Source organism: Zonotrichia leucophrys, chromosome 1, assembly GCF_028769735.1.
Source record: "Zonotrichia leucophrys gambelii isolate GWCS_2022_RI chromosome 1, RI_Zleu_2.0, whole genome shotgun sequence".
Classification (NCBI taxonomy): Eukaryota; Metazoa; Chordata; class Aves; order Passeriformes; family Passerellidae; genus Zonotrichia; species Zonotrichia leucophrys.
Window position 1 is genome coordinate 233,413 of NC_088169.1, and position 26,854 is coordinate 260,266.

The 26,854-nt window shown below is 49.2% G+C and overlaps 1 protein-coding gene across 1 annotated transcript in view; it reads left to right on the forward strand.

Annotated features, from left to right (window-relative positions):
* RUNX1 (RUNX family transcription factor 1) overlaps positions 1-26,854 on the forward strand; it is a 150,656-nt gene that overhangs the window by 104,153 nt on the left and 19,649 nt on the right. Inside the window, exons 2-3 of the mRNA XM_064718035.1 lie at positions 14,077-14,330; positions 21,558-21,714. Coding sequence (XP_064574105.1) covers positions 14,077-14,330; positions 21,558-21,714 — 411 coding nt within the window. The remainder of the gene's footprint in view (positions 1-14,076; positions 14,331-21,557; positions 21,715-26,854) is intronic.

Here is a 26,854-nt window from a genome sequence, read left to right on the forward strand (position 1 = left end):
TACAGTCCCTGATTTCATCGCTGTGCAGACAAACTGGAGGAAAATCAGATTTGAAGGCTCTAAAATGAATTTTGCAGTTGATTTCCAGCACATTGTGGGTGTCAGGGGCAGCATCTGGGATTTGGAAACAGGACCTGGATTTGCTCTGGGGCTGATCCTGCTCAGCTTTGGTCACCCCACTGCAAAATTCCTTTAAAAGGAGGTTTTATCGTGAATAAAAACAGTTCTGGAACGTTCTGGAAGGTCTGGAGGGGTTCAGGGCAGGGTTGGAACAAGGCTGAGGGGAAAGGGGGTGAGCAGGGCTGGAATTGCAGCCCCTGGAAAGGATCCAGGGGGAATTCAGGGAGCAGAGAAGCAGGGACAGCTCAGGGTTGGAGTTTGGGGTTGAGGAGGCACCAGAGAGGGTGAAATCCCGATGGAATTCCCAAAAAAATTCCCTTCCGGAGGGACAGGAGGGGCCTCAGGATCCCCACCTGGGGTGTGGGATCCACCTGGATCACCTGGGCTGCTCCTTCCCTCTCCCTGCAGCAACTCTGTGCCCTCCCTGGCACAGGGACCCCATCCTGGCACAGGGACCCCATCCTGGCACAGGGATCCCATCCTGGCACAGGGATCTCCCTCTGATCCCATCCTGGCACTGAGATATCCATCTGTGATCCCATCCTGGCACAGGGATCCCATCCTGGCACTCAGATCCACCTCTAATCCCATCCTGGCACTGGAATCTCCCTCTGATCCCATCCTGGCACTCAAATTTCTCCCTGATCCGATCTTGGCGCTCAAATCTCCCTCTGATCCCATCCTGGCTCTCAAATTTCTCCCTGATCCCTCCCTGGCACTCAGATCCACCTCTAATCCCATCCTGGCACTGAAATCTCCCTCTGACCCCATCCTGGCACTCAGATCTCCCTCTCCTTCTTCCTTGGCACTGAAATCTCCCCCTGATCCCATCCTGGCACAGGGATCTCCCTCTGTGATCCCTCCTTGGACCCAAAATCTCCTCCTGATCCCATCCTGGCACAGAGATTCCATCCTGGCACTGAAATCTCCCTCTAATCCCATCCTGGCACAGGGATCTCCCTCTGATCCCATCCTGGCACAGGGATCACATCCTGGCCCTAAAATCTCTCCCTGATCCCATCCTGGCACAGAGATTCCATCCTGGCACTCCAATCTCTCCCTGATCCCACCCTGGCACTGAAATCTCCCCCTGATCCCATCCTGGCACTCAAATTTCTCCCTGATCTGATCTTGGCACTCAAATCTTCCTCTGATCCCATCCTGGCACAGAGATTCCATCCTGGCACTCAGATCTCCCTCAGATCCCACCCTGGCACTCAGATCCACCTCTAATCCCATCCTGGCACTGAAATCTCCCTCTGATCCCATCCTGGCACTCAGATCTCCCTCTCCTTCTTCCTTGGCACTGAAATCTCCCCCTGATCCCATCCTGGCACAGAGATTCCATCCTGGCACTCAGATCCACCTCTAATCCCATCCTGGCATGAAATCTCCCTCTGATCCCATCCTGGCACAGGGATCTCATCCTGGCCCTCCAATCTCCCCCTGATCCCTCCCTGGCACTCAGATCCTCCTCTAATCCCATCCTGGCACTGAAATCTCCCTCTGATCCCATCCTGGCACAGAGATTCCATCCTGGCACTCCAATCTCTCCCTGATCCCATCCTGGCACTCAAATCTCCTTCTGTGCCCATCCTGGCACAGGAATCTCCCTCTGTGATCCCATCCTGGCACAGAAATCCCATCCTGGCCCTAAAATCTCCCCCTGATCCCATCCTGGCACTCAAATTTCTCCCTGATCCGATCTTGGCACTCAAATCTTCCTCTGATCCCATCCTGGCACAGGGATCTCATCCTGGCCCTCAAATCTCCCCCTGATCCCTCCCTGGCACTCAGATCCTCCTCTGATCCCATCCTGGCACTGAAATCTCCCCCTGATCCCATCCTGGCACTCAAATCTCCCTCTGATCCCATCCTGGCACTCAAATCTCCTTCTGTGCCCATCCTGGCACAGGGATCTCCCTCAGATCCCACCCTGGCACTGAAATCTCCCTCTGATTCCATCCTGGCACTCCAATCTCTCCCTGATCCCATCCTGGCACTCAAATCTCCTTCTGTGCCCATCCTGGCACAGGAATCTCCCTCTGTGATCCCATCCTGGCACAGAAATCCCATCCTGGCCCTAAAATCTCCCTCTGATCCCACCCTGGCACTGAAATCTCCCCCTGATCCCATCCTGGCACTCAAATTTCTCCCTGATCCGATCTTGGCGCTCAAATCTTCCTCTGATCCCATCCTGGCACAGGGATCTCCCTCTGTGATCCCATCCTGGCACAGGGATCCCATCCTGGCCCTCAGATCTCCCCCCGATCCCTCCCTGGCACTCAGATCCACCTCTAATCCCATCCTGGCACTGAAATCTCCCTCTGATCCCATCCTGGCACTCAGATCTCCCTCTCCTTCTTCCTTGGCACTGAAATCTCCCCCTGATCCTTTCCTGGCACAGGGATCTCCCTCTGTGATCCCTCCTTGGCCCCAAAATCTCCCTCTGATCCCATCCTGGCACTCAAATTTCTCCTGATCCGATCTTGGTGCTCAAATCTCCCCCTGATCCCATCCTGGCACTCAGATCCTCCTCTAATCCCATCCTGGCACTGAAATCTCCCTCTGATCCCATCCTGGCACAGAGATCCCATCCTGGCACTCCAGTCTCTCCCTGATCCCATCCTGGCTCTCAAATCTCCTTCTGTGCCCATCCTGGCACAGGGATCTCCCTCTGATCCCATCCTGGCACAGAAATCCCATCCTGGCCCTAAAATCTCTCTCTGATGCCACCCTGGCACTGAAATCTCCCTCTGATCCCATCCTGGCACTAAAATCTCCCCCTGATCCCACCCTGGCACTCAGATCCCACCTGGAACAAAGAGGAGCCGAGGTTTTGATGGGAATTTTCCCCACCCTGAACCCCGGGGCAGATCTGGGGTGGGACAAACCCAGCAAGATCCAACCACTCCAGAAAAATGGGAATTCTCTTAATGGGAATTGTCCCCAGGAGGAGAAGGAAGAATTCCCATTAGAATTCTTCCCATTAGAATTATTCCCATTAATATTATTCCCATTCACATTATTCCCATTAATATTATTCCCATTAAAAATATTCCCATAAAAATTCTTCCCATTAATATTATTATCAATAAAATGATTCCCATAAAAGTGATTCCCATTAATATTATTATCAATGAAATGATTCCCATAAAAGTGATTCCCATTAAATGGTTCCCATTAAAATTATCCCCATTCACATTATTCCCATTAAAAATATTCCCATAAAAATTCTTCCCATTAATATTATTGTCAATAAAATGATTCCCATAAAAATTATTCCCATTAAATGGTTCCCATTAAAATTATTCCCATTCACATTATTCCCATTCAAAATATTCCCATTAAAAAAATATTCCCATTAAAAAACATTCCTATTTTAAAAAATTCCCATTAAAAATATTCCCTTTAAAATTATTCCCATTCACATTCTTCTCATTAAATTATTCCCATTAAAAATATTCCTATAAAATTATTCCCATTAAAATTACTCCCATTTATATTATTCCCATAAAAACTATTCCCATTCACATTGCTCCCATAAAAATTATTCCCATAAAAATTATTCCCATTAAATTATTCCCATTCACATTATTCCCATTAAAAATATTCCCAAAAATATTATTCCCATTTTAATTAATCCCATAAAAATTATTTTCATTAAAATTTCCCCATTAAATTATTCCCATTCATAGTATTTCTACAAAAATTATTCCCATTATTCCAAATAAAATTATTCCAAATAAAAATTGCTCCCATTCACATTATTCCCATAAAAATTATTTCCATAAAAATTATTCCCATTAAATTATTCCCATTCACATTATTCCCATTAAAAATATTCCCAAAAATATTATTCCCATTTTAATTAATCCCGTAAAAATTATTTTCATTAAAATTTCCCCATTAAATTATTCCCATTCACACTATTCCCATAAAAATTATTCCCATTATTCCAGATAAAATGATTCCCATAAAAATTGCTCCCATTCACATTATTCCCATAAAAATTATTTCCATAAAAATTATTCCCATTAAATTATTCCCATTCACATTATTCCCATTAAAAATATTCCCAAAAATATTATTCCCATTTTAATTAATCCCGTAAAAAATATTTTCATTAAAATTTCCCCATTAAATTATTCCCATTATTCCAGATAAAATTATTCCCATAAGAATTGCTCCCATTCACATTATTGCCATAAAAATTATTCCCATTAAATTATTCCCATTCACATTATTCCCATTAAAAATATTCCCAAAAATATTATTCCCATTTTAATTAATCCCATAAAAATTATTTTCATTAAAATTTCCCCATTAAATTATTCCCATTCACACTATTTCTATAAAAATTATTCCCATTATTCCAGATAAAATGATTCCCATAAAAATTGCTCCCATTCACATTATTGCCATAAAAATGATTCCCATTTAAATTATTCCCATTTAAACCATTCCCATTTAAATTGTTCCCATTATTCCCACATTTTTATCCCAGTTCCTGGCGAGGGTTGCCAGAGGATCCCTGTGGGATCCTCCCTTAGGATGGGATTTCTCTCACCAATGGGGATTTTTTTTCCCCCTGAAATTCAAGTTCATATTTTGCTCCATATTCCCCCCAAATCCTGGAAACCTCCAGATTTATCCCGGCCTGGATTGGGATCTGCAGAGAATTTTCATCTCAGTGACAGCAACACCAAGGCACAGGGACTTGGACGAAAATTCTGATTTTTCCTCCCTAAAAATCCAAAATTTCTCCATCTCTGGGTGTCCTGGGTTATTCTTGGGGTCCTGGTACCTCCAGATCTTTAAATTTCCCTGGGAAATGAGAAAATTCGGGATCTGAATCTCTTGGAAATTCCTGCTTTAACTGACAGACACTTCCTCAGCTCAGGAGTCCCCTAAAAACAACCAAATTGTGGCAGAGCCCTGAAATAATCGAGTTTTAATCAAAGTTTCAATCGTTTCATACTATTATTTAGTACGGTATTTTTTAATATACCAGAGTATCTAAAATAATGAATTAACCTGCTGAGAGCACGGAGTCAGATCCACCATTCCTGAATCCCTGGAGCATTCCCAGCAAATGCAATGAGCTGGGGCTGCCCTGGATCCTGGCAGTGCCCAAGGCCAGGGGGACACTGGGGACAGTGGGAGGTGTCCCTGCCATGGCAGGGGTGGGATGGGATGGGATTTAAAGTCTCTCCCAACCCAAACCACTCTGGGATTCTGGGATTCTCTGGCTGCTTTTCTGTCTGAGCCTGCGATTCCTTCTCCCCTCTGAGCACTTTGCTCACCCTGTGCCCAATCCTCACACCGGGCAAACCTCGTGCCGTGGCTGTTGTGGGTTTGGCCCATCCCATTCCTGGCCTGGTGAACTTGGGAAAATCCCTTGGAGAGCTGGATTCTGCCTCAGTCCCTGTCCCTCTGGCAGTGCCAGCACCCAGGGAATGGCTGCCGGTGCCAGAGGGCAGGGCTGGGTGGGATCTTGGCAATGAGGAATTGTTCCCTGGCAGGGTGGGCCAGGGTGGACACTGGGGACAGTGGGAGGTGTCCCTGCCATGGCAGGGGTGGCACTGGAAGATCTTTATTAAGGTCCCTCCCAACCCAAATCCAGATTTTGTTAATCCTTTTCTCTGATTCCCTCTGCCTTCCCCCTGTGATTTGAGTTCCATCCCCTCAGGACTCACTCCCTGTGTCCAGGTTCCTTCCAGAGCCTCCCCTGGCAGGGATCCCTGTGCAAACCCAGCTGGGAATGGTCCCAGTGCCAGAGGGCAGGGCTGGGTGGGATCCTGGCAATGAGGAATTGTTCCCTGGCAGGGTGGGCAGGGCTGGCATGGAATTCCATCCCTGCATCCCTGGCAGTGCCCAAGGCCAGGCTGGGCACTGGGGACAGTGGGAGGTGTCCCTGCCATGGCAAGGGTGGCACTGGATGAGTTTTAATGTCCCTTCCAACCCAAAGCATTCCTTGATTCCATGAATGTTTGGAAAAGTGCTGCTTCCAGCCCCCTCACCAGCGCCTGATTTCTCATGCTCTGATAAAAGCTGAGGGGCAGAGAAATAAGAACCAATATTTTACGTTTGTCTCCATTTCTTTGTGGTGAAATCCTGAAATCCCGAGAACACTGAAATGCCCAGCAAAACTCCCCCTTCCTGAGGTGATGCCTGGCATCAGGAATGTGCTGTGGAGCTCAGGGTTGTGTTGGAGTGAGATGCTTTTCAGGATCCATTCCTTCCCAAACTATTCCATGATTTTACGATTCTCCAAGAGCCCAAATTCCTCTTGAGGAAGGGAAAAATCTGTCCCAGCTGCAGAGTGATGCCTTCACATCTCTGAGCTGATGCTTTGTGCAGAGCAGGGCAGAGCTCCAGAATAAAGCAGGGATTTATTCCCAGCATCTCCTCCATGGATGCACCTTGGGCAGCACCAGAGCCCAGCCAGGGCTGCACCCAAGATGAACCAAAATGGCCCCAAAATGCACGGCCGGGCACGGGCTCTGTCCCTGGGATCAGTTCTGGTTTGTTGGATTGGGCCCTTTCCTGACCCACAGATGGGGCAGCTGAGAGGGTTTTAAAAACTTTTATTCTATTTCCAGTCTCATGTGAAGGGCGAGACAATACAGATGTTATAATTCACAATCAGAAGCCAATTATTTCCTAATTACAATGCACTATAAGTGTTTCTTGGCCTGTCAGCTTTGCCACACCTTGCTGTAAATGCCTTAAAACCAATTATCTAAAATTTCCCCTCATGGGTCCCACAATTCACCTTTCACAGTTCTATTTCTCCAAACTGTCCAGTCTTATTTACAAAACCATCCTTTGAAACTTGTTCCCAGCTCCATTTCTCCCTCAGCAATGTCTGTCCCGTCCCAGGGCATTTCTCAGTCAGCATTTCTTGTCTCAAGGTTTGCACACCGATGCACAAACGGTGTGAGCCTCCTGTCAAACTTGAAAAATTCTCTACAAATTAATTTTCCACATTTGCACCTTGCAGTTCATTGTCCCATTCCAGCTTCAGCCCAGGCAGTCCCACCCTGCTTGTTTTTCTCTCTCCAGCCCACGGGGTTTGTGCTCCTGGGCTGAGATTTGGCTCATTTGTCCTTGGTCCCCTGTCACCGTCACATTCTCTGAAAAATCCCTTTGCCCAGGATTTCTCTCCTGGGAAGCTGGGAAGCCTCAGAGAAAAAGGAAAACAATATTACCTCATTTGCTTCTCCTGTGTTTTGCTGCCTTGGGATGTGGTTGGAGATTGTTTATCCACTTGTGAATTGTTTTTACTTATTGGCCAATGACGGCCAAGCTGTGTCGGACTCTGGAAGGAGTCACAAGTTTTCATTATTATCTTTGTAGCCTTCTGTCTGTATCCTTTCTCTATTCTTTAGTATAGTTTAGTACAGCATTCTTTAATACAATATAGTATCATAAAATAACAAATCAGCCTTCTGAGAACAGGGAGTCAGATTCAGCATTCCTCCAACGATGGGGGACCCAGAAAATACCACAGTGCCCTGCTGGGGCAGGAATTGTTTTGTGTCCCTGCTCTGTGCACAGAGCTCACCATCCCTGAATGTGAGCCCAGACCCACACACTGAAGCAGCACAGAATGGGAAAAATAGAAAATCTCAAACCTGAGGCATCAGTCCCACAGGGGGAGGAGCAAACCCACCCAGGACAAACCCCAAAAAAGGGATTTTTGCAGCAGAAATTTCTCCCAGTCTCCACCTCCCCCCAGCGATTTCTCTGCAGTTCTGTAAATCCAAGGAGGAAATTCCTTGGTGACCTCTGCCATTATTCCCATAAAAATTATTCCTTTTCCCATTATTCCCATTCCAATAACATCATTCCCATAAAAATGATTCCCATTCATGTTATTCCCATTCACATGATTTCCATTAACATTATCCCCATTCACATTATTCCCATAAAAACTACTTCCATTAAGGTTACCTCCATTAAAATTATTCCCATTAACACAATTTGCATTAAAATTATTCCCATTTAAATTATTCCCATTTAATTTATCCCCACCTTTTTTTTGTCCTTCCCTGCCTGTCCCTCTCTCCCTTCCCACCAGTTTTGGTCAAAGGATGAACTTTGGGGTGCAATTTCCGAGGGAAGGGGGCGCTGAAATGAGGAAAGGAAATTCCCTTTGTGAGTGGGTCCGTGTCCATCCCACCCATTTCAGGGAGGAGCTGCAGAAAATTTTGGAAAATCATTCCCCACTCCTCAAACAGGAGCCTCATTCACCTCCCAAAACATTCGGAGCGTGGATTGTCCTGTTGGGAAAGGAAATGCTCTGGTGAGGAATGGGAAGGGCTTTCAGGGCCCTAAAGGGGATGGGGTTTTACCCACTGTTATCACCTGAGGATCCTAAAAGTGATTGGGGTTTTGTAATTATCACATGAGGATCCTAAAAGTTATTGGGGTTTTGTAATTATCACCTGAGGATCCTAAACCCAATGGGTTTTAGCCATTATTACATGAAGATCCTACAGGATTTGGGATTTTACCCACTGTTATCACCTGAGAGTCCTAAAAGTGATTGGTTTTTAGGCATTATCAGCTGAGGATCCTAAAACTGATGGGGTTTTAGCCATTATCACCTGAGGATCCTCCAGGATTTGGGATTTTACCCACTGTTATCACCTGAGGATCCTACAGGATTTGGGATTTTAATCACCATTATTCGCTGAGGGTTCTAAAGGGGCTGCAAGTCCTTGGGAGGTTTTTCCAGGACCCCAAATAATCCCATTTTTGGGGTCGTTTCTCTCTGCCTGGGACGAGCTCCGGCACTTTCCCTGCTCCCCTGGAGGGATTTGGGGCTGTCACAGCGATCAAAGCCAAAATTCCTGCAGGGATTTGGGCACTTCCCAATGCTTGGGAGTCAGGGAATTCCCATCCACCCGTCCCACCCCATTCCTGGTGGCATTTTGGGTGATTTCCCATTGGGTGTGAGACACCAGCACAGAAAACCAGGACAAAACCATCTTTTCCTTTATTGTCTCTTTCCTTTTCCCCATGCAATATTTCATTTAAAACCCCCAAATAATTTATTTGATTTATAGGATTTTTTTTTCAGCTCAGGCAGTGGCTCCAAAGCAATAAATACATGCAGGGATAATTCAACAACCTGATAAAATTACATTTATAATGGTGTTTTAAGCGTGTTTTGCTTCTAGCAGTGAACCAGCAGCTCCATGAATGAATGATTTGTAGGATCAGTGATTTTTGGGGGCATAAACTAAAAGAATTCAGGTGCAAAAGGGAAAATCTTGGCCAGGGAATATTGGCTTGTGTTGTTAAAATTCACCCCGAAATTGTTGCTGCCTCTCTCTGGTGCTTCCAAAGCTTTTCCTGGCTGCGGTGTGGGAGAAAAAATCGGGATTTTGTGCTCGAGGATTCCGTGGAGGATGGAAATTCCCTTGGGGTTTGTTTCCCCAATAAATTGCTGTCAAAATACAAACTGGGGAAGTTGTAACAATTCCCAAAGCGATCCCAAAACTCTGCCTTAAATTTAGGGGTGCCAAAAACCCCATTTTGGGAGAAGCAGCATCAGTTTAGCGTCGTTTCCCATTCCCAAAAGTTGCTTCATTCCCATTTTTCCCGAGCAACACAAAAATCAGCATCACTGAGGGTTGCTCTCCTTATCACGCAAAATTTAAATTAGAATGGAGAGGATGAATAGAATGGGCGAAAAAAAAATCCTTCAAAAAAAAAACCCCATTAAACTAAAAAAAAAAAATTAAAAAAAAGTCAAAAAACCCAAATAAAACCAAACGCAGCCAGGTGCGGGCGGTGCTAATGGGGCTGTAAAATAAACAGCTCGATCTGCACCAAAATATCAAAATCTCCTCCCCGCCGTGTTTGCCCTGGCTGCTCGCTCTGATTTAACTCCTCACCTTCCCTTCCGAGCAGCGAAATAGAAAATTGTCGCCTCTAACCCACGTTAAATCCTGATAACGCCGGGATTTTATAGAAAAAAAAATGGAAATATTGTGGATTTTCTGCTAAATCGTGGCGTTTTCTGGGTCTCCCCACCCGCGTGGGGCGCGTTTGTGTTTATTTCGCGTTTATTTTGCGTTTATTTCGCGTTTATTTCGCGTTTATTTCGCGTTTATTTCGTGTTTATTTCGTGTTTACAGGGAGCTCGAACCGAGCCGAGATGCAAAGCAGGGAGTGAAACTCAGCCGAAAATATTCTTGAATTTAAATAGAAAATCCTCCCCAGCTCTTGACTAAAACAAAAAAAAAAAAAAAAGAAAAAGAAAAAAAGAAACAATTAAACGCTGTTTTTTCACGTTTTAGCAGATGGATGCACATCAGTAAAATAACTCCTCTTATCTCTGCCGTGCCCGTAAAAAGTTATCAGCCACTAATAGAGCCCAGATGGGTTTTGTGCTGGGGTTTGCAGCTGCCGTTCTCCCGCATATTTCTCTTTTTTCCCCCTTTAAAATAGAAAAAAAAAATTAAATTTGGAAGAGAAAAAGTGGAAAACACGGGATAAAAAGAAAATAAAATAAAGGAAAAATTTTAAAACTTAGAAAAAAAAATTAGGAACTTGGCGTGAAATAGTTCAAGCACCAAATTGGGCTGATTAAAAGCAGGGACCTGTTGCGAGGCGCTTTTTGGGAGCCGAAAATGCCCCCGGGCAGTGCCAGGATGGGCATCCCTGGTGCCCCCCAAGGGACAGAGGGACAGGGACAGCGGGACAGCGACACCGGAGCCGGGGATGCGGGAAAAGCTTCGCTCCTGCCGGGAATTCGGGATCCCGGCGCATCCCTGTCCCCGCAGCGGGAGCCGAGCTCTCCCCGCCGCGTTAATGATGTTTTAATTTCGGTTTAATTGCGTTAAACGCCGCAGCATCAAAGGCAAAACCCGTCCCCAAAGCGGCTCCCGGCACAGGCGAGCATCCCCTGCTGCCGTGGGGGTCTCAGCTGCTCTGGGGACCGGAGGGGCCGCGGTGGGAGCAGCTCCCGAGGCTGCGGTGGCCGCTCGTCCCAATTCTGGATCCCAAATCCCAAATCCCGGCCCCAAACCCCAAATCCCGGAGCGCTGTCCCGGGGATGCGGGAGCTCTCAGGAGGGATCGGGGTGGGCGCAGCTCCCGAGGCCGCAGCGGCCGCTCCCGAACCCCGACCCCAAATCCCCAATCCCGACCCCAAATCCCCAATCCCGACCCCAAATCCCAAATCCCAAATCCCGATCCTCAATCCCGGGCTCTCCCCGCGCCCCCCTCCGGTGCCGCTCGGCCGGCGGGCGGCGCGCGCCCTCCAGCGGCCACGGCGGGAACTGCACCCAGCGCGCTCCCGCCGCCCCTGGCGCGGCCCCGACGGGAGCGGCCCCGGGGGTCCCCGAGACCACCTCCATCCATCCCTTCATCCTTTCATTCCTCCATCCATCCATCCATCCATCCATCCATCCATCCATCCATCCATCCATCCATCCATCCATCCATCCATCCATCCATTCCCCCGCCCGGGGCTGGCGGAGGGGGAAGCGGCCCGCGGGTGGGGATGCGGCGGGCGAGCAGGGTGAGAGTTGGCGGAGGGAAGCGCAAAGACAGCGCGGAGAGCGCGGCGAGGACGGGTCGGGATCGCCCCGTTCCCGGTCTGGGTTACGCTGGCGGAATCGGCGAGCGTAGAAATTTGAAAAAACAAAATTATAAAAAAAAAAAATTAAAAAGCCACCAAAACCAAAAAAACCCCAGCCCGAGCCGGCAGCCCCGCCTCCCCCCAGCATCCTCGCTCCCGGCTCCGCGGGCTCACAGCGACCGGCGGCTGGCGACGCGACCCGCTGGTGGCCGTGTGGCTGTGCCCGAGCTGTCCCCGGCGCTGCTGTCCCCGCGCTGGGCTGCGCACAGGAGGAGGAGGAGGAGGAGGAGGAGGAGGAGGAGGAAGGCTGGCGGGGATGGCCCTGGCTGGGAGCGCCGCCACCGCCCCAACAAACCAGCGGCACCGAGGGAGCGGCGGGGACACCAAACCGGCGGTGGCCGCGTCCGGGACCCCCGGGTGTCCCCGCAAAGCCGCGGAGCGGAGAGCGCCGGCAGCTGGCCCGGGGAGGAGCGGGGCCGGTGGCGGGGCGGTGTCTGCGGCTCTGCGGGCACCGGGGCCGGGCAGGCTGAGCCTCACGGGCACGGCCGGGGGGTCGCAGGAGCGGCGGTGCCGCTGTCCGGGAGCCCCGGGGGAGCAGGCGCGGTCGCGGCGTCCCCGCCGATTCCGGGAGCCCCCGGCCCGCGGCCGCGCCCCGGTAGGGCCGTGATTGGCCGGTGCCCTCCCCGTATGCAAAGCACCGGGGGAATGACATTCCTCCGCACGCCTCCGCCGCCCCGACTCGCTGCCGGCCACCTCCAGCCAGCCCGGCGGCCGCCGGCCGGGCGCGCTCGCCGTGCGCATCCCATCCCGCCCCATCCCACCCCGGCCCGGCCCGGCCCGGCCCGGCAGGAACTCTCCGTGCCCGCGGGAAGCTCCGGCAACTCCGGGCTTTGATCGCGCCCGCCGCTTTCCGCCGCCGCCGCCGCCGTGGGGTCACCCCCTCCCGCCGCCGCCTCGTTTCGCGGAAGGAAAAGATTGCACCCGTTCAAAAGTAGAGATTTCGCTGAGTGGGAAGGGGTTTTTTTTCTTTTTTTTTTTTTCTTTTTTTTTCGCTTTTTTAATTTTTATTTTTCTGCTGTCGCCGGTGGTTTTGGGTTTCTGTGTGCGCGGCGGGCTCCATCCCGCAGGACGAGAGGGAGGAAAGCCGTGTTTGCCAAAGCAGCTTTCCACCTGCTGCGGTTCAAATATTGTTAAGCAGCCGGTTCCTGTGGCCGAATTAGAGGAAGACTGCCTGAGATACTGAAAGGAAAAAAAAAAAAAAAAAAAAAAGAGAATTGGCAGCGAGCGCCGAAGTTGTTGCAGACTGTTGGTTTGACTGCTGAGGAGGACGTGAGTGGGAGAGAGAGAGCGCTGTTGCACACACAAAACCGCAGAGAGAACCCACAATTTAACCAACATCCCCAACCCCGAGTTTGCAGCTGTTGGACCTCTCAGCTCCGGCGCTTGCCATCGGCTCTGACTTTTCTTTAAATGAATGAAAGGCGTTATACCAAAGATAGAGATTTGAAGCTTGAATGCCATGCACTGAGCTTTTCTTTTCTTTTTTTTTTTTTTTTTTTTTTATTTTTTCTTCTTTTTGCGCAAGAATGATTGAAAGGTCACGACACGAGCGCTCTTAGAGCAACGCCAAGCAAACTACTGAAGCTCGTTTTCAAGGCTGCTTTAAAAGAAAAGAAAAAAAAAAAAAAAGAAAAGAAAAGAGAAAGAAAATCTGGCGGAGAACATTAATGGATTCCTGTTGTGTTTAAATTCTCTACAGATTCTATTGTAAATATTTGATGAAGTCCGGTAGATGTGCGTGCGCGTGAGTGTGTGGCCGTGAATTTCTACCCAGTTGTAGCCAGCTGACCTTTGCTCAGCGAGCCGAGCTCTCGATCCGCCTCCTCGCAGGAACAGCCCCGAATTTCCCTCCAAGAGCGATTTTTGCCTCCAGAAGACGCCGGCGCCTTTTGGTTTCTCTGGGGACCGGGAGAGAGCAATCACCTGGAAGGACCCGGGCAGCGCAGGCTCCGCGCGTGTTCCCGACCGCCTCGCTGCTCGCTCTCCTCCCTGCTTTTACTTTTTCCGGCCGCTTTGGGATGAGCTTTGGCCCCGCTCGCTTTCCGCGTCCCGGCCGCGGTTTATCGGATTAACGGGATCTGTTCCGCCGGGCCAGCGAGCCGAGGGCTGAGGCTGCCAGCAAACCCCAGACTAACTCGGGGCACTGCGCTGGGAGCGGGGGCTCGGCCCGCGCCCGTTTATGTTGGTGCCCCGAGAGCGGCTCGCTGAGGAGTTGCGCTCGCGTGGCCGCTCGCTAGGAACCCAGCGGAGGTGTTGTGTGGCTCTAAAGGCTTGTTGTGATGCGTATCCCCGTAGATACCAGCACCAGCCGCCGCTTCACGCCGCCCTCCACCACGCTGAGCCCGGGGAAGATGAGCGAGCCGCTGGCGCTGCCCGGCGCCGAGCACAGCGGGGCTTTGCCGGGGAAGCTGCGCGGCGCCGACCGCAGCATGGTGGAGGTCCTGGCGGATCACCCCGGGGAGCTGGTGCGCACCGACAGCCCCAACTTCCTCTGCTCCGTGCTGCCCACGCACTGGCGCTGCAACAAGACGCTGCCCATCGCCTTCAAGGTATGTGCCGGGCAGGGGTGGGTGGGGATGGGGGGGAAACAGCGGGGGAAGGATGCGGGGATGGGGGCTCGGATCTGCTCCCGGCTCGCTCCGCGCTTCCCTCCTTCCATCCTTGCCCTCCTTCCATCCTTACTTTCCTCTTCCTTCCACCTTTCCTCCTTCCATCCTTTACTTTCCTTCTTCCCTCATCCTTGCCCTCCTTCCATCCTTTACTTTTCCTTCTTCCTTCCATCCTTTCCTTTCCTTTCCTTCCATCCTTTACTTTTCCTTCTTCCTTCCATCCTTTCCTTTCCTTTCCTTTTCCTTTCCTTTCCTTTCCTTTCCTTTCCTTTCCTTTCCTTTCCTTCCTTTTCCTTTCCTTTCCTTTCCTTTCCTTTCCTCTTTCCTTTCCTTTCCTTTCCTTTCCTTTCCTTTCCTTTCCTTTCCTTTCCTTTCCTTTCCTTTCCTTTCCTTTCCTTTCCTTTCCTTTCCTTTCCTTTCCTTTCCTTTCCTTTCCTTTCCTTTCCTTCTTCTTTCCTTTCCTTTCCTTTCCTTTCCTTTCCTTTCCTTTCCTTTCCTTTCCTTTCCTTTCCTTTCCTTTCCTTTCCTTTCCTTTCCTTTCCCTCCTTGCCTTATTCCTTCCATCCCTCCTTCCGTCCTTTTCTTTCTCTCCTTCCTTTCAGCCTTTCCTTCCTTCTAGCCTATCCTTTCCCTCCTTCCTTCCACCCTTTCCTTCTTTCCATCTCTTCCCTTTTTCCTTTCCATCCTTTCCTTTCCCTCCTTCTTTCCATCCCTTTCCTCTTTCTCTCCATCCCTCCCGGCCGCGCTCGGGGCAGGAGCAGGGGAATGCCAAGGGCCGGGAAAATCTCCCTGCAGCCTCTGTCTCCCTCTTCTCCCCACTCAGAGCTCAGGCAGTGACAGGCGGCTCTGCTCAGGGTGAAAAAACAGAAATAAATGCGTTTTATATCCAAAATCCGGCCCCGCGGGGTTTGGCGCAGATGCCGCAGCTGGACACGGGCGACCCAGAGCTGGAGGAGCCCCGGGATCCCCCAGAAGTCGCCCAGGGTGGTGGCAGGTCCCTGTGTCCCTGTGTCCCTGTGTCCCTGTGTCCCTCTGTCCCTGTGTCCCTGTGTCCCTGTGTCCCTGTGTCCCTGTGTCCCTGTGTCCCTCTGTCCCTCTGTCCCTGTGTCCCTGTGTCCCTGTGTCCCTGTGTCCCTGTGTCCCTCTGTCCCTGTGTCCCTCTGTCCCTCTGTCCCTGTGTCCCTGTGTCCCTGTGTCCCTGTGTCCCTGTGTCCCTGTGTCCCTCTGTCCCTGTGTCCCTCTGTCCCTCTGTCCCTCTGTCCCTGTGTCCCTGTGTCCCTGTGTCCCTGTGTCCCTCTATCCCTGTGTCCCTCTGTCCCTGTGTCCCTCTGTCCCTCTGTCCCTGTGTCCCTGTGTGCCTGTGTCCTTCTGTCCCTCTGTCCCTGTGTCTCTCTGTCCCTCTGTCCCTGTGTCCCTGTGTCCCTGTGTCCCTGTGTCCCTCTGTCCCTCTGTCCCTGTGTCCCTGTGTCCCTGTGTCCCTGTGTCCCTCTGTCCCTCTGTCCCTCTGTCGCTCTGTCCCTCTGTCCCTCTGTCCTTCTGTCCCTGTGTCTCTGTGTCCCTCTGTCCCTCTGTCCCTCTGTCCCTCTGTCCCTCTGTCCCTCTGTCCCTCTGTCCCTCTGTCCCTGTGTCCCTGTGTCCCTGTGTCCCTCTGTCCCTCTGTCCCTCTGTCCCTCTGTCCCTCTGTCCCTCTGTCCCTGTGTCCCTCTGTCCCTGTGTCCCTGTGTCCCTGTGTCCCTCTGTCCCTGTGTCCCTCTGTCCCTGTGTCCCTGTGTCCCTCTGTCCCTGTGTCCCTGTGTCCCTGTGTCCCTCTGTCCCTGTGTCCCTCTTTTCCCTCTTTCCTCTGTCCCTCTGTCCCTGTGTCCCTCTGTCCCTGTGTCCCTCTGTCGCTCTGTCCCTCTGTCCCTCTGTCCCTGTGTCCCTCTGTCCCTCTGTCGCTCTGTCCCTCTGTCGCTCTGTCCCTCTGTCCTTCTGTCCCTGTGTCTCTGTGTCCCTGTGTCCCTGTGTCCCTGTGTCCTTCTGTCCCTCTGTCCCTGTGTCCCTGTGTCCCTCTATCCCTGTGTCCCTGTGTCCCTCTGTCCCTGTGTCCCTCTGTCCCTGTGTCCCTGTGTCCCTCTGTCCCTGTGTCCCTCTGTCCCTGTGTCCCTCTGTCCCTCTGTCCCTCTGTCCTTGTGTCCCTGTGTCCCTTGTCCCTCTATCCCTCTGTCCCTGTGTCCCTCTGTCCCTCTGTCCCTCTGTCCCTCTGTCCCTGTGTCCCTGTGTCCCTCTGTCCCTGTGTCCCTGTGTCCCTCTGTCCCTCTGTCCCTCTGTCCCTCTGTCCCTGTGTCCCTGTGTCCCTCTGTCCCTCTGTCCCTGTGTCCCTCTGTCCCTGTGTCCCTCTGTCCCTGTGTCCCTCTGTCCCTCTGTCCCTGTGTCCCTGTGTCCCTGTGTCCCTGTGTCCCTCTATCCCTCTATCCCTGTGTCCCTCTATCCCTGTGTCCCTCTGTCCCTCGGGGGACACCCGCCCGCAGCCCCGGGACTTTCCCCTGCCGGGGACTCTCGGAGGGACAAAACACCACGGAACAGCCGAGGCACAAAACGCCACAGAACAGCCCCAAACCCCGCATTTCCCCTTTTACCGGCCCGGTTCAACAACAGCGAAAGTCGCGGCCTAACCCGGGCAGCCCGCTGGGAATTCTCCCCGCGTTTGCAGAGTCCCTTGCTGAATCCAAGCAAAACCCGGGAAAAGAAGGGGGAAAAATCCGGGAAAAGAAGGGGGAAAAATCCGGGCAAAGATCCGGGAAAAGAAGGGGAAAAAATCCGGGAAAAGTAGGGGAGAGGGAATGGGAGAGAACATCCCCGGCTCCCGCCTGTCCCGAGCAGTGCGGGGGATGCTTGTGGCGCTTTCCTCCCTTCCCGTTACCCGGCTCCCAGGAAAATCCTCCTCTCTTGGAGTAAAATCCTCCTCCCTTGGAGTAAATTCTTCCCCCTTGGAGTAAATTCTTCCCCCTTGGAGTAAAATCCTTCCCCCTTGGAGTAAAATCCCTCTCCCTTGGAGTAAATTCCTCCTCCCCTCGCCCCCGCTGCTTTTTTGACCCGGGACTGTGGCTGACTCCCTGACTCGCTGTTTTCTCTGAAATTTTCTCTCTCGAGCCAGGGGTGGAAAAGGGAATTATTCTCCTTTTATCCGAGGCGGGAGCCGCACGGACACGCAGCTCCTGGGAGCCCCGGGGCTTGATTTAGGATCGGGGTTTGCCAAACCCGAGCTTTTTTTTGCGGTCACTAAACCTCGGCTGCTCCAGCATAACTATTTTATTTTTTTATTTTTTTTTATGTGTGTGTGTGTTGAAGGCCACCAGACTGGAGCTTTTCCTGTGTTTTGGGGAGAGGAGAAAGGAGGGAGAAGGGAATCAGCTCAGCCTCGGGAATTCCTGCTGAGGAGGGAAAAGTTTTATTGTGTCTGCTCTCGTTTTCCGCAGATAAGAGCGGGGCAAAGGGAGGAACCGATCACGGGGTCACTTCCTAAATTCCCACATTTAGATTAATTATTACACCCGTCCCCACGCACCGGGCTCGTAATTAGCCGGGAAGTTTTCCTGCTGGAAAAATCCGGGAGTGCAAAGCGCTGCGTCCCGCCGGGAAGGGAGATGGGAGAAATCCCGATTTTTCCTGGGGGATCCCAATCCGGGTGACATCCCGGAGGAAGGACAGGAGAGGTGGCTCTTCCCCATCCCTGGGAATGCCGCGATGATGTGGAAATTTCCCTTGGGAAAAAAAAATAAATAAATAAATAAATTCCCGGGGGTTTCAGAGATTCCCGCAGCCGCTTTCCCTCCCTCTGTCCACAGAGCGTTCACCCCGCTCCAAACTCAGCTTCTCCAGGAGATTGGAAAACTGGGAGAATTCCACCTGGAAATAAACAGCAGGAAAATAAAATTTAAAAAAAAAATGAATGATCAAACCCACCCGAAAATTAGGAGGAGGTTTCATTGGGAGAGGCTGGAAGGGAGGCACCTGCTGCCTCCGTGTTCTTCATCTTCACCCCCAAATTCTCTCTCCGTGCTCAGAAATAAACCCCGAAAGGGTTTGCCACATCTCAGTGGTTTTCTACTAAATATTGACTATTTGCAAAGCCATTTTTAAAAAAAAATCAGGATTTTTCAGATTGTTTGGCCCAGGGGAAAAAAAAAAAAAAATTCACCTCAGATCATTCCTCTGCTGGCAATATTTTAGTTTGCATCTGACAAAATGAGCTGGGGTTTATCGAGTATTTGGTATTTTTATTCATTGTAGGAATAAAAAGAGGCAGGCAGAGAGGTTTTCTCCTCACATTTAGAAAAATCCACTAAAAAATCTGCAGGATTGGGATATTATTTCAAACCCAAGTGCTCAATTTTCATTGGTTTTTCCTAAATTTAGGATTGATTCTGAGAAACTTAAAAAATAATTCGCAATAACCAATAAGGTGCCATATAAATTCATTGTCCAAATGCTGTTAAGGATCCAAATCTTCATTTAAGAGGCCAATTTGGGTGGATTGATGCAGGAGAAGTAAATTTAGATACCCCACAGCACTGCAAGCCTGATATTCTTCTTGCTCCTCGGGAAATACAAATTTTAAAGGTAAAAAGTACAAGCAAGTCCTTGATAACTCCAGTAACAAGTCCCAGCTTATCTGTTTAGTCTTTTTTCTAATGTAAATATTTGTATTTCTGTTTCTATTGTCTGTGACTTTCAAGTCCAGTTTCTTTTCTGGGCTGGGTCAGTTTTCAACTCGTTTTTAAGATTTTTTTCTTCCCGTTTTTTGTCACCAAAGTTGGCATTTGAAAGCTTTAAAATATTTCTGTCAGAGACAACTGGCCCTGGACCCTTGAGAAACTTTGTGAAAGCTTAAAATCCTGGCACAAATTCCCTTAAATTCAATATTTGCATGGCAGGGGAATGCCCTGATTTTCCCTTTTCCCTGTTTTTTGTCTATGAGATGTTGGATGCATCAAGGTTTTGCAGGATTTTTTTCAGAACTGGCTGCAGAGTTGCTGATTTTGTGAGGATTTCCAAGCTTCAGCATTTCCAGCAGGGCCTCATTTCTGCCAAAATCAGGGAAATCTGAAAAGCCGAGCTGAGTGCAGGCCCAAAAAAAAACCAAATTACAGCACAGAGAGGAGAACAAAAACCCAAAAATCGGGGCTGGGGAGGAACGGGGAAAGAGGAAGCTGAAATCAAGATGTAAAGAGGGAATTTTGACCCAGAGATTTTAGCTTTGCATGTGGAAGTGAAAATCAGGGTTAGGGGTGAGCAAAGGGAGAGGACAGAAGTGAAAAGCTCAGCCTCCAGTGGGAAAAAAAAAAGCTGGGAAATACCTGAAAATGGGGAATTCTCTCATGTTTTGGGAGGTGGCCGTGGAATAAAAATCAGGGCTGGATCGAGCAAAAGGAGCTGCTGATCCTGTTTTTAAAGAGCAAACAGATCAGAAAAGAGAAATAAAATCGGGTTGTGACGAACTTCAGCCAATTGTAACTGCCTGGGCTGAAGTCAGAAAACGTTAAGAGGAAGGAAAATCTGGAGCTGCAACTGCGAGGACGCAATGCGGGGCCGGTTCCTCTTCCAGAGGCAAAAGAGGAAATAAAAACGAGCTGGATTTTCATCTCTGGCTTTGTTTTTTTGGGGTTTGGGGGCGTTTCTGTGCTGGTAGTGCCGTGGAATTGGGGAAACAGCGATGGGTTCTAAAGAAAATCAGCCGAAATGATTCAAGCTCTGAATTTTGGCAGAGGACACGGGGAGAGATGCCAGATGTCCGTGGAGTTCCAGCAGGTTGAATTTGGTTGGGGAATTCAAGGAGCTACAAGAAAAAATTAAATTTTTCATCATTAAACCAGTGTGAACAGTTAAAAAAAAAAAATCAGAATCTTAAAGTACAGAAATCTTTATATTTCTCATCAAAATCCCAGCGAATCCTGTGTTCCCAAAGGTTTGATGGATTTTGGCACCAAGGAGCACAAATATTTTGGGGAAAGGGAAAAGTCCTTAGTTCAGGTCGTGATTTCCATCCATCCACTCAAGGGCGAGGCCTGAAAATTATTTGCTTTATGCTCCTGAAGGAAAGAAAGAAATTGTTCAGTAAATTGGGATTAAACATTTGATTGAGGCCTGATTTTCCACGGCCTTGCTCTGGATTTCTGCTTGGGCAGCTCTGTTAAGAGCTCCTGCTGTAAATCAAACCATCGAGCGCTGCTACTTGGATTTATTTATTGACAATTACAGAGACTTTGGAAAGCTCATTTTCTGTATTTTTCATCTCAGAGCATTTTTTCATTTCACGTCCTGCTGGGTGTTTCAGAGGTGCATCAAGGAGGAAAAATTTCTGTCCAACCATTGGGAAAAATCAGGTTTAAAATGGTAGAAATCCACGGAGAGGAGTAAAAAAAGGTGTATTTTAAAGGATATAAGTTATGGTAATATAATGATATTTTAAAGAATGTAAGTTATGGTAATGTAATGATATTTTAAATAACGTAAGTTATGGTAATATAATGATATTTTTAAAACTCAGTATCTTAAGAGTTTTGGTTCTCCAGGAATTTCCTGGAGTTCTCCTGGAAATTCTTCTCCAGGGGAGAAGAATTTTTAAGATTTTCCTTCCCGTTTTTTGTCACCAAAGTTGGCATTTGAAAGCTTTAAAATATTTCTGTCAGAGACAACTGGCCCTGGACCCTTGAGAAACTTTGTGAAAGCTCAAAATCCTGGCATAAATTCCCTTAAATTCAATATTTGCATGGCAGGGGAATGCCCTGATTTTCCCTTTTCCCTGTTTTTTGTCTATGAGATGTTGGATGCATCCAGGTTTTGTAGGGTTTTTTAAGAACTTCTTTAAATTCTTCTCCAGGGGAGAAGAATTTTTTATCCAGGTAGGAAAACCCTTTAGCGCAGCAACAAATCAACCACCACGCTACCGTTTAGCAGCGTGCAGGTGTGGAATTCATCATTTCAGAGCTCAGTTTCTGTAATCAAATTGAAAAATCCTTGATTAGAGAATAACACTTGGGGGGGAAGAAGAGAATTCCCATCCCAGCAGATCTGGAATGATTCCCAACACCCGCTTGGCCCACCCAGATTTTCACCGCGGCTTCTTCCCCCGGCTTTGGCCTCTCAATGAAACAAAGCAAACTGAGGGTTCTGCTCTTGCCGGCGCAGGTGGTGGCCCTGGGGGACGTCCCCGACGGGACCCTGGTGACGGTGATGGCCGGGAATGACGAGAATTACTCGGCGGAGCTGCGCAACGCCACGGCCGCCATGAAGAACCAGGTGGCGCGCTTCAACGACCTGCGCTTCGTGGGCAGGAGCGGCAGAGGTACGTGGGCTCCATCTCCATCTCCATCATCTCCATCTCCATCTCCATCTCCTGCCCCTGGACAGGAGCTGGGAGTTGTTATCCAGGAGGGAACGCTGGAAAACCCAGCACAGTTCCATTCCAAAGGCGCGGGATGGGTTTCCGCGTTTCTGCCCGGTTTCCCGCGTCACGCTGATTTTTAAGCGGTGAAATCCCGTTGGGAAACAAAATATCAAAAGCCACCCAGAGAGGGATGTTTTGACTCTGGAAGCCACCCTTGATAATTTAGGCAGCACGATGTTACCCGTGGTCAGGTTTGAGTGGCAGATTTTCAGTGTGAAATGAGAATTTTCAGCTTGTGGTCATCTCGGGGCTCCCCAGCACTCTCTGCAAAAACTGATTTTTGCAACAGAGAGAGTCTAAAATAGAGGCTAAAAATACAAATAATTCTCACTTAGATCTAAAAATTCCACAGGTTCCTGACCTGCTGAAGGCTCTTTCTCTGACCTTGTTTCCTCTCACAATTCAACAGTCACGGCACTTGTTGTCTCCTGCAATATGGAGAGACCAGGCAGGACAGAGGGGTTCAAAATCTGATTTATTTCTGCCATAACCAGTAGTTACTGGTAGAAATAAAAAGGCTTTTGGAGCATAAATAACAAATAAGAGTTGAAGCTGACTTAGAGTGGACTACATTAAAATATTAGGAAGCTGCAAATAGCACCTGACGTGCTGCCTGTGAGTGGGCAGGTGCACAAAGTTTCATCCCAAAATAATCAGCAGAATATCCTTTAAAACTTCATTCCCTAATCCTAAATCACATCAATTCCAAGAGAAGCACTAAAATAAACTAATGGAATGGTGAGGAGACTTCAGGGAGGTTGGGTCAAACCCCTAAAGAGAAGCCAGCAAGTTGGGGCTCAGAAAAAGCTCAGGAGAAGGAGAAGCCTCTCTCTTTTTTTTAAGGTCAGGGATGAAAATCTGTCACATTTCCAGTGTGAATTCAGGTGGTGTTTTGTTATGTATTTTCCTTTTCTTTATTTTGTCTTCAAAACTGTGATGGGGCATTGCGGTATTCCGGCATTATTCCAGGACAATTTAGTGACAGGGCAGCACCTCCTGAACTTCAGGAGGTCTCATTTGGGAGCAATTTGTGCTCTGGTCACCCTCAGAAGTCAGGGACTGCTGCCCCTTCCTCAGCACTTTCCCCTCCCTCTGTTCCCATGGGACACCCGAGCCGTGACCTGGTTCCACACAGGGATTCCTGATTTTCAGGAGAGTCCCAAAGCTGACCCACTTCTGGCTTTTATTCCAAACGGGAGATGTGTCAGGCTGGGGAGCGAGGAAGTTCTCCTGATTATACACAACAGCCTTTCCTCTCCTTTGAAGTGAAAAGCACCCGTGGACACCCCTCCAACACAAACAGCGCCACAACGCCGCAGCAGCGCGGCCCTGACGGAGCACTAAACACATTTTAGGAATAAAATCCCCATCCAGTTTTCCTCTGGGTCCTGCAGCGTTTTCAGCTGAGGGTACAGAGGCAGCTGCCTCTCCAATTGTGTTGTTTGGGCCGCCTTCAAATGGAAAACACCCGCAGCTGAGAACGTCGCCTTGTAATGCCAGCGAGGAATAATAATAGGGTAATGCAGAGCAAATTATATCCATTTACTGAAAACATGAGAGATGCTGTAATGTCTAAAAGTATCAGTCATTAAACGTGGTCATTTGGAATATTAAAGGTACCACCTTTTCAGTAAATGGAATTTGCATTATGATTCAGAGCTGACTGTTTAGAAGATTCAAATGAATAGCTGGCAGAGTGCTGGAGAAGCTCATAAAAACAAACCTGTAGTTCAGTTCCTGGCCATGGTAATGAGGCTGGAAATCATAACAGGCAACTGGGGGAGCCTCAAGGTCAAAATCCAGCAGCTGGGACACGGCAGGCCCTGTTTCTTGGGAGCAGGGAACCCTTGCCCTGCTCCTTCGGCCGCTCACACTTTCCAGGTGTGCTATCCAGAGCCAGGTGCTGAGGATCCTTGAAGTGCAGGGATTTGGGAACGCTGCGTGCTCTTAGTCAGGCTCCCAGGTTCAACATCCTCACCTGCCCATCTTTGGGGCGGTGACTAATGGATGCTTTTGTTTACTCCTCCGCCAGGGGATTGTTTTCCAAAGGCGGGGATTGTTTGCCTTTGTGCGGGATTTGGGAGCTGCTGTTCTGCGGCATTTGCACAAAGCCTGCAGCAGGAGGTGGCTGCTTCAAAGGGCACTGCTGCCTTTGATACTTGGCTGCAGGAAAATGAACCCCGACTTTGTTTGCCGTGGAATATTTGAGCTGGGATCAGCTCAGTGCCACCGGTGATAATGCGGTGCCAGGGGCGTTGTGCGAGCAGGGACCGAGAGTTCACCTCGGTTCAGGCCACGGTGGAGGCTCCTTGTGCCCCTCAGGGGATTTAAAATCCTCGCTTGAAATCCCTGATGGAGAATCAGGAGTGGTTTTGAGTGGTGATCATCAGAATCCCCATTAAAATCCCCTCAGCAGCCACAGCTCCGTCCCTTCCCGAGGAGGAAATTCCCATTCTTGACACGCTTCATAAATAATTTCAGTTTCTTCCGTGGAATGCAGCAAGACAGTCTGTATCAAAGATTATTTTCCATGTTTTCCTCCTGGTTTTGGGAGGGTCACAGTGAATCCTCCGTGATCTGGGGGCTGATTTTCCCTCATCAATATTTAGCACCAAATATCAGCCAAAGTTTAAGCCTTGTTCTGTGCCCAGCACTGATTTTTGCCCCGTGCTGCTCAGCCTTGCTTAGAGCTAAAAACCCAAAACATTCAGTTTTCTTCACACCAAAAATAGAAGTGAGACTGTCACAGGTCACCCAAAACCTGGAGATGTGGTAGAAAAGCAATTTGGCTTTTTCTTCCTCAGCCAAAGGGATTTCCATTGGATTTGGCCGGGATCCAAGGCTCCGATTCCTCAGCCCTCAGCTGGAGAATGCTGCTGGGCAAACCTGCCCGTCTGGCTCGGGAGTCATTTCGGGAAGAAAAATGTCCTTTTAAAACTCCAGCCAATCTCAGCCTCCCCCCTTGGCCTGATTACCTGCTTAAAACTAAATTAATCCTGATTTTTCGTCCCCCGTTCGCGAACATTCCATGCTTCCAATTGCTCCTGCTGCAACGTATCCCTGTTTTTTTAGGGGATAAAGAACCAGCTTAGGTCACTCTGATGAAATGGATCTGATGCAAAAAGCCTGACATTGTAGAAGTTCATTGGCTAAAATGAAAAATAAATAGTTATTTTGGAGAGGGAAAGCTCTGTGGCTTGGGGAACACGACATATTTTCCTCATGGAATCATTAATCCCGGTTCCTATCTTCTTTGGAGGATGTAAGATTCCAAAAATCCCAACAAATAAACATGTTTTCCAGATGAAAATGATTATTAATGGGTTATCCTAAGAGTAGCTAATGGAGAAGTGTCTTGGCTTGCTGCAAGAGATCTCAATCTAAACCTGGAGCTGCAGCTCCAGGAGAGTTTTAAAAACTGCACCTTGGAAAGGATGGAAAATTAAATCCATGCAGATATTTCCTCAGGATTAGAGGAATTGGAGTAAATTTTGTGGCATTTTTCTATTTCCACGGAGCCAAAGCAGGTGTAGCTTTGTAGAACACGAGAGATTTTACCAAGCACAGTTTCTGCCCTCAGGACTCTTCCTTCTGGATATCATTCCCAGGGAAAAAAAAAAAAACCAAAAAACCACTCTAAGACAAAAATCTCAAAAATACTCAAACTCCAAAAAATTACTGGCCGGGATTCCAAATCCAATTATTTTTATTGGTTTTCCCAAGCCAGAATTTTGCTCCTTCTGTGCAGGCTGCGTTATTTGAGCACTTGGTTGAAATGGATTTTATTTTTTTGACTGAAATGCACTCAAAATTACAAAAGTATGTGCAAAACAGAGGATGCTGCCCTTCAGCAGGGTCGTAAAACCAGTATTAAGCAGGCGTCCAGGTTCTGATCCAAGCCTTTGGAATGCTGCAGGGGACGTGGGATCAGATCCTGGAGTCACAACAAGCAGAGTTTGCCAGATGGGATGGAAACAGGAGAAATCCATCAGCAACCAACAGGAAAAAAAGGGTCAACTGATCGAGTTTAAAATCAAATATTTATTTGGAGTTTGGATTGATAAGGATGTGGCGTTTGAAGGATGCTACAGCCAGTGGAAGGGAATGGGAATTTTCTTTGGATATTGGGAAGAAATTCTTCCTCATGAGGGTGGGCAGGGGCTGGGATGGAATTCCCAGAGCAGCTGGGGCTGCCCCTGATCCCTGGCAGTGCCCAAGGCCAGGCTGGACATTGGGACAGTGGGAAGTGTCCCTGCCCATGGAACTGGATGAGCTTTATTGCTGCCTCCAATTCCAAACCATTCCATGATTTCAAGGAAGGGGAGGTGCCCTGGGCGTGTGTTAGAGGCTCTTTGTGCTTCCATGACTCTTCTCCAAGGACTCTTCTCCCTCCATTCTGTTCTGAGTGGTGAATTTTCCCCTAAAAACCAGCGGCCAGGGGTGATACATTTCTTTTGAGGTGATTTAAGGTGGCTTGGTGGCATCATTAATTTGAGCCAAGATTTCTGTGCAATCCCAGTGAGGCTAAGCAGCAAACCCAGCCCTGCAAGGGGATGGAAACCTTGGCAGGGAAGTAATGGAAGGAGGGAAGGAAGGAGAGGAAAATCCTTTCCCAGTGCCCGAGGTGCCTTGGGCTTGCTCTGAGCAGCTTGGGTTGTGCAAATCTCCAGTTGTGGAATCAACCCCATGGATGATGCTGCTCCTCACAGGGGCTGGACTCCCAAAAACCATCCAGGCTGGCCCTTGGCAGGGATGTGATGGCAGGAGAAGGGAGAGGAAAAGCCTCTCCCAGTGCCCAGGTTGGGCACATTTGCTCCGAGCAGCCAGGGGTATGAGTTTCCAATTGAGGAATTAACCCATGGATGATGCTGCTCCTCACAGGGCTTGGACTCCCAAAACCCATCCTGAGTGATGAGGATGAGCAGCAAACCAGCCTCCAAAGGGATAAAAACCTCAGCAGGGATGAGGGGGCAGGAGAAGAGGGAAACTCCTTTCCCAGTGCCCAAGGTGCCTTGGGCTTGCTCTGAGTACTGGATTT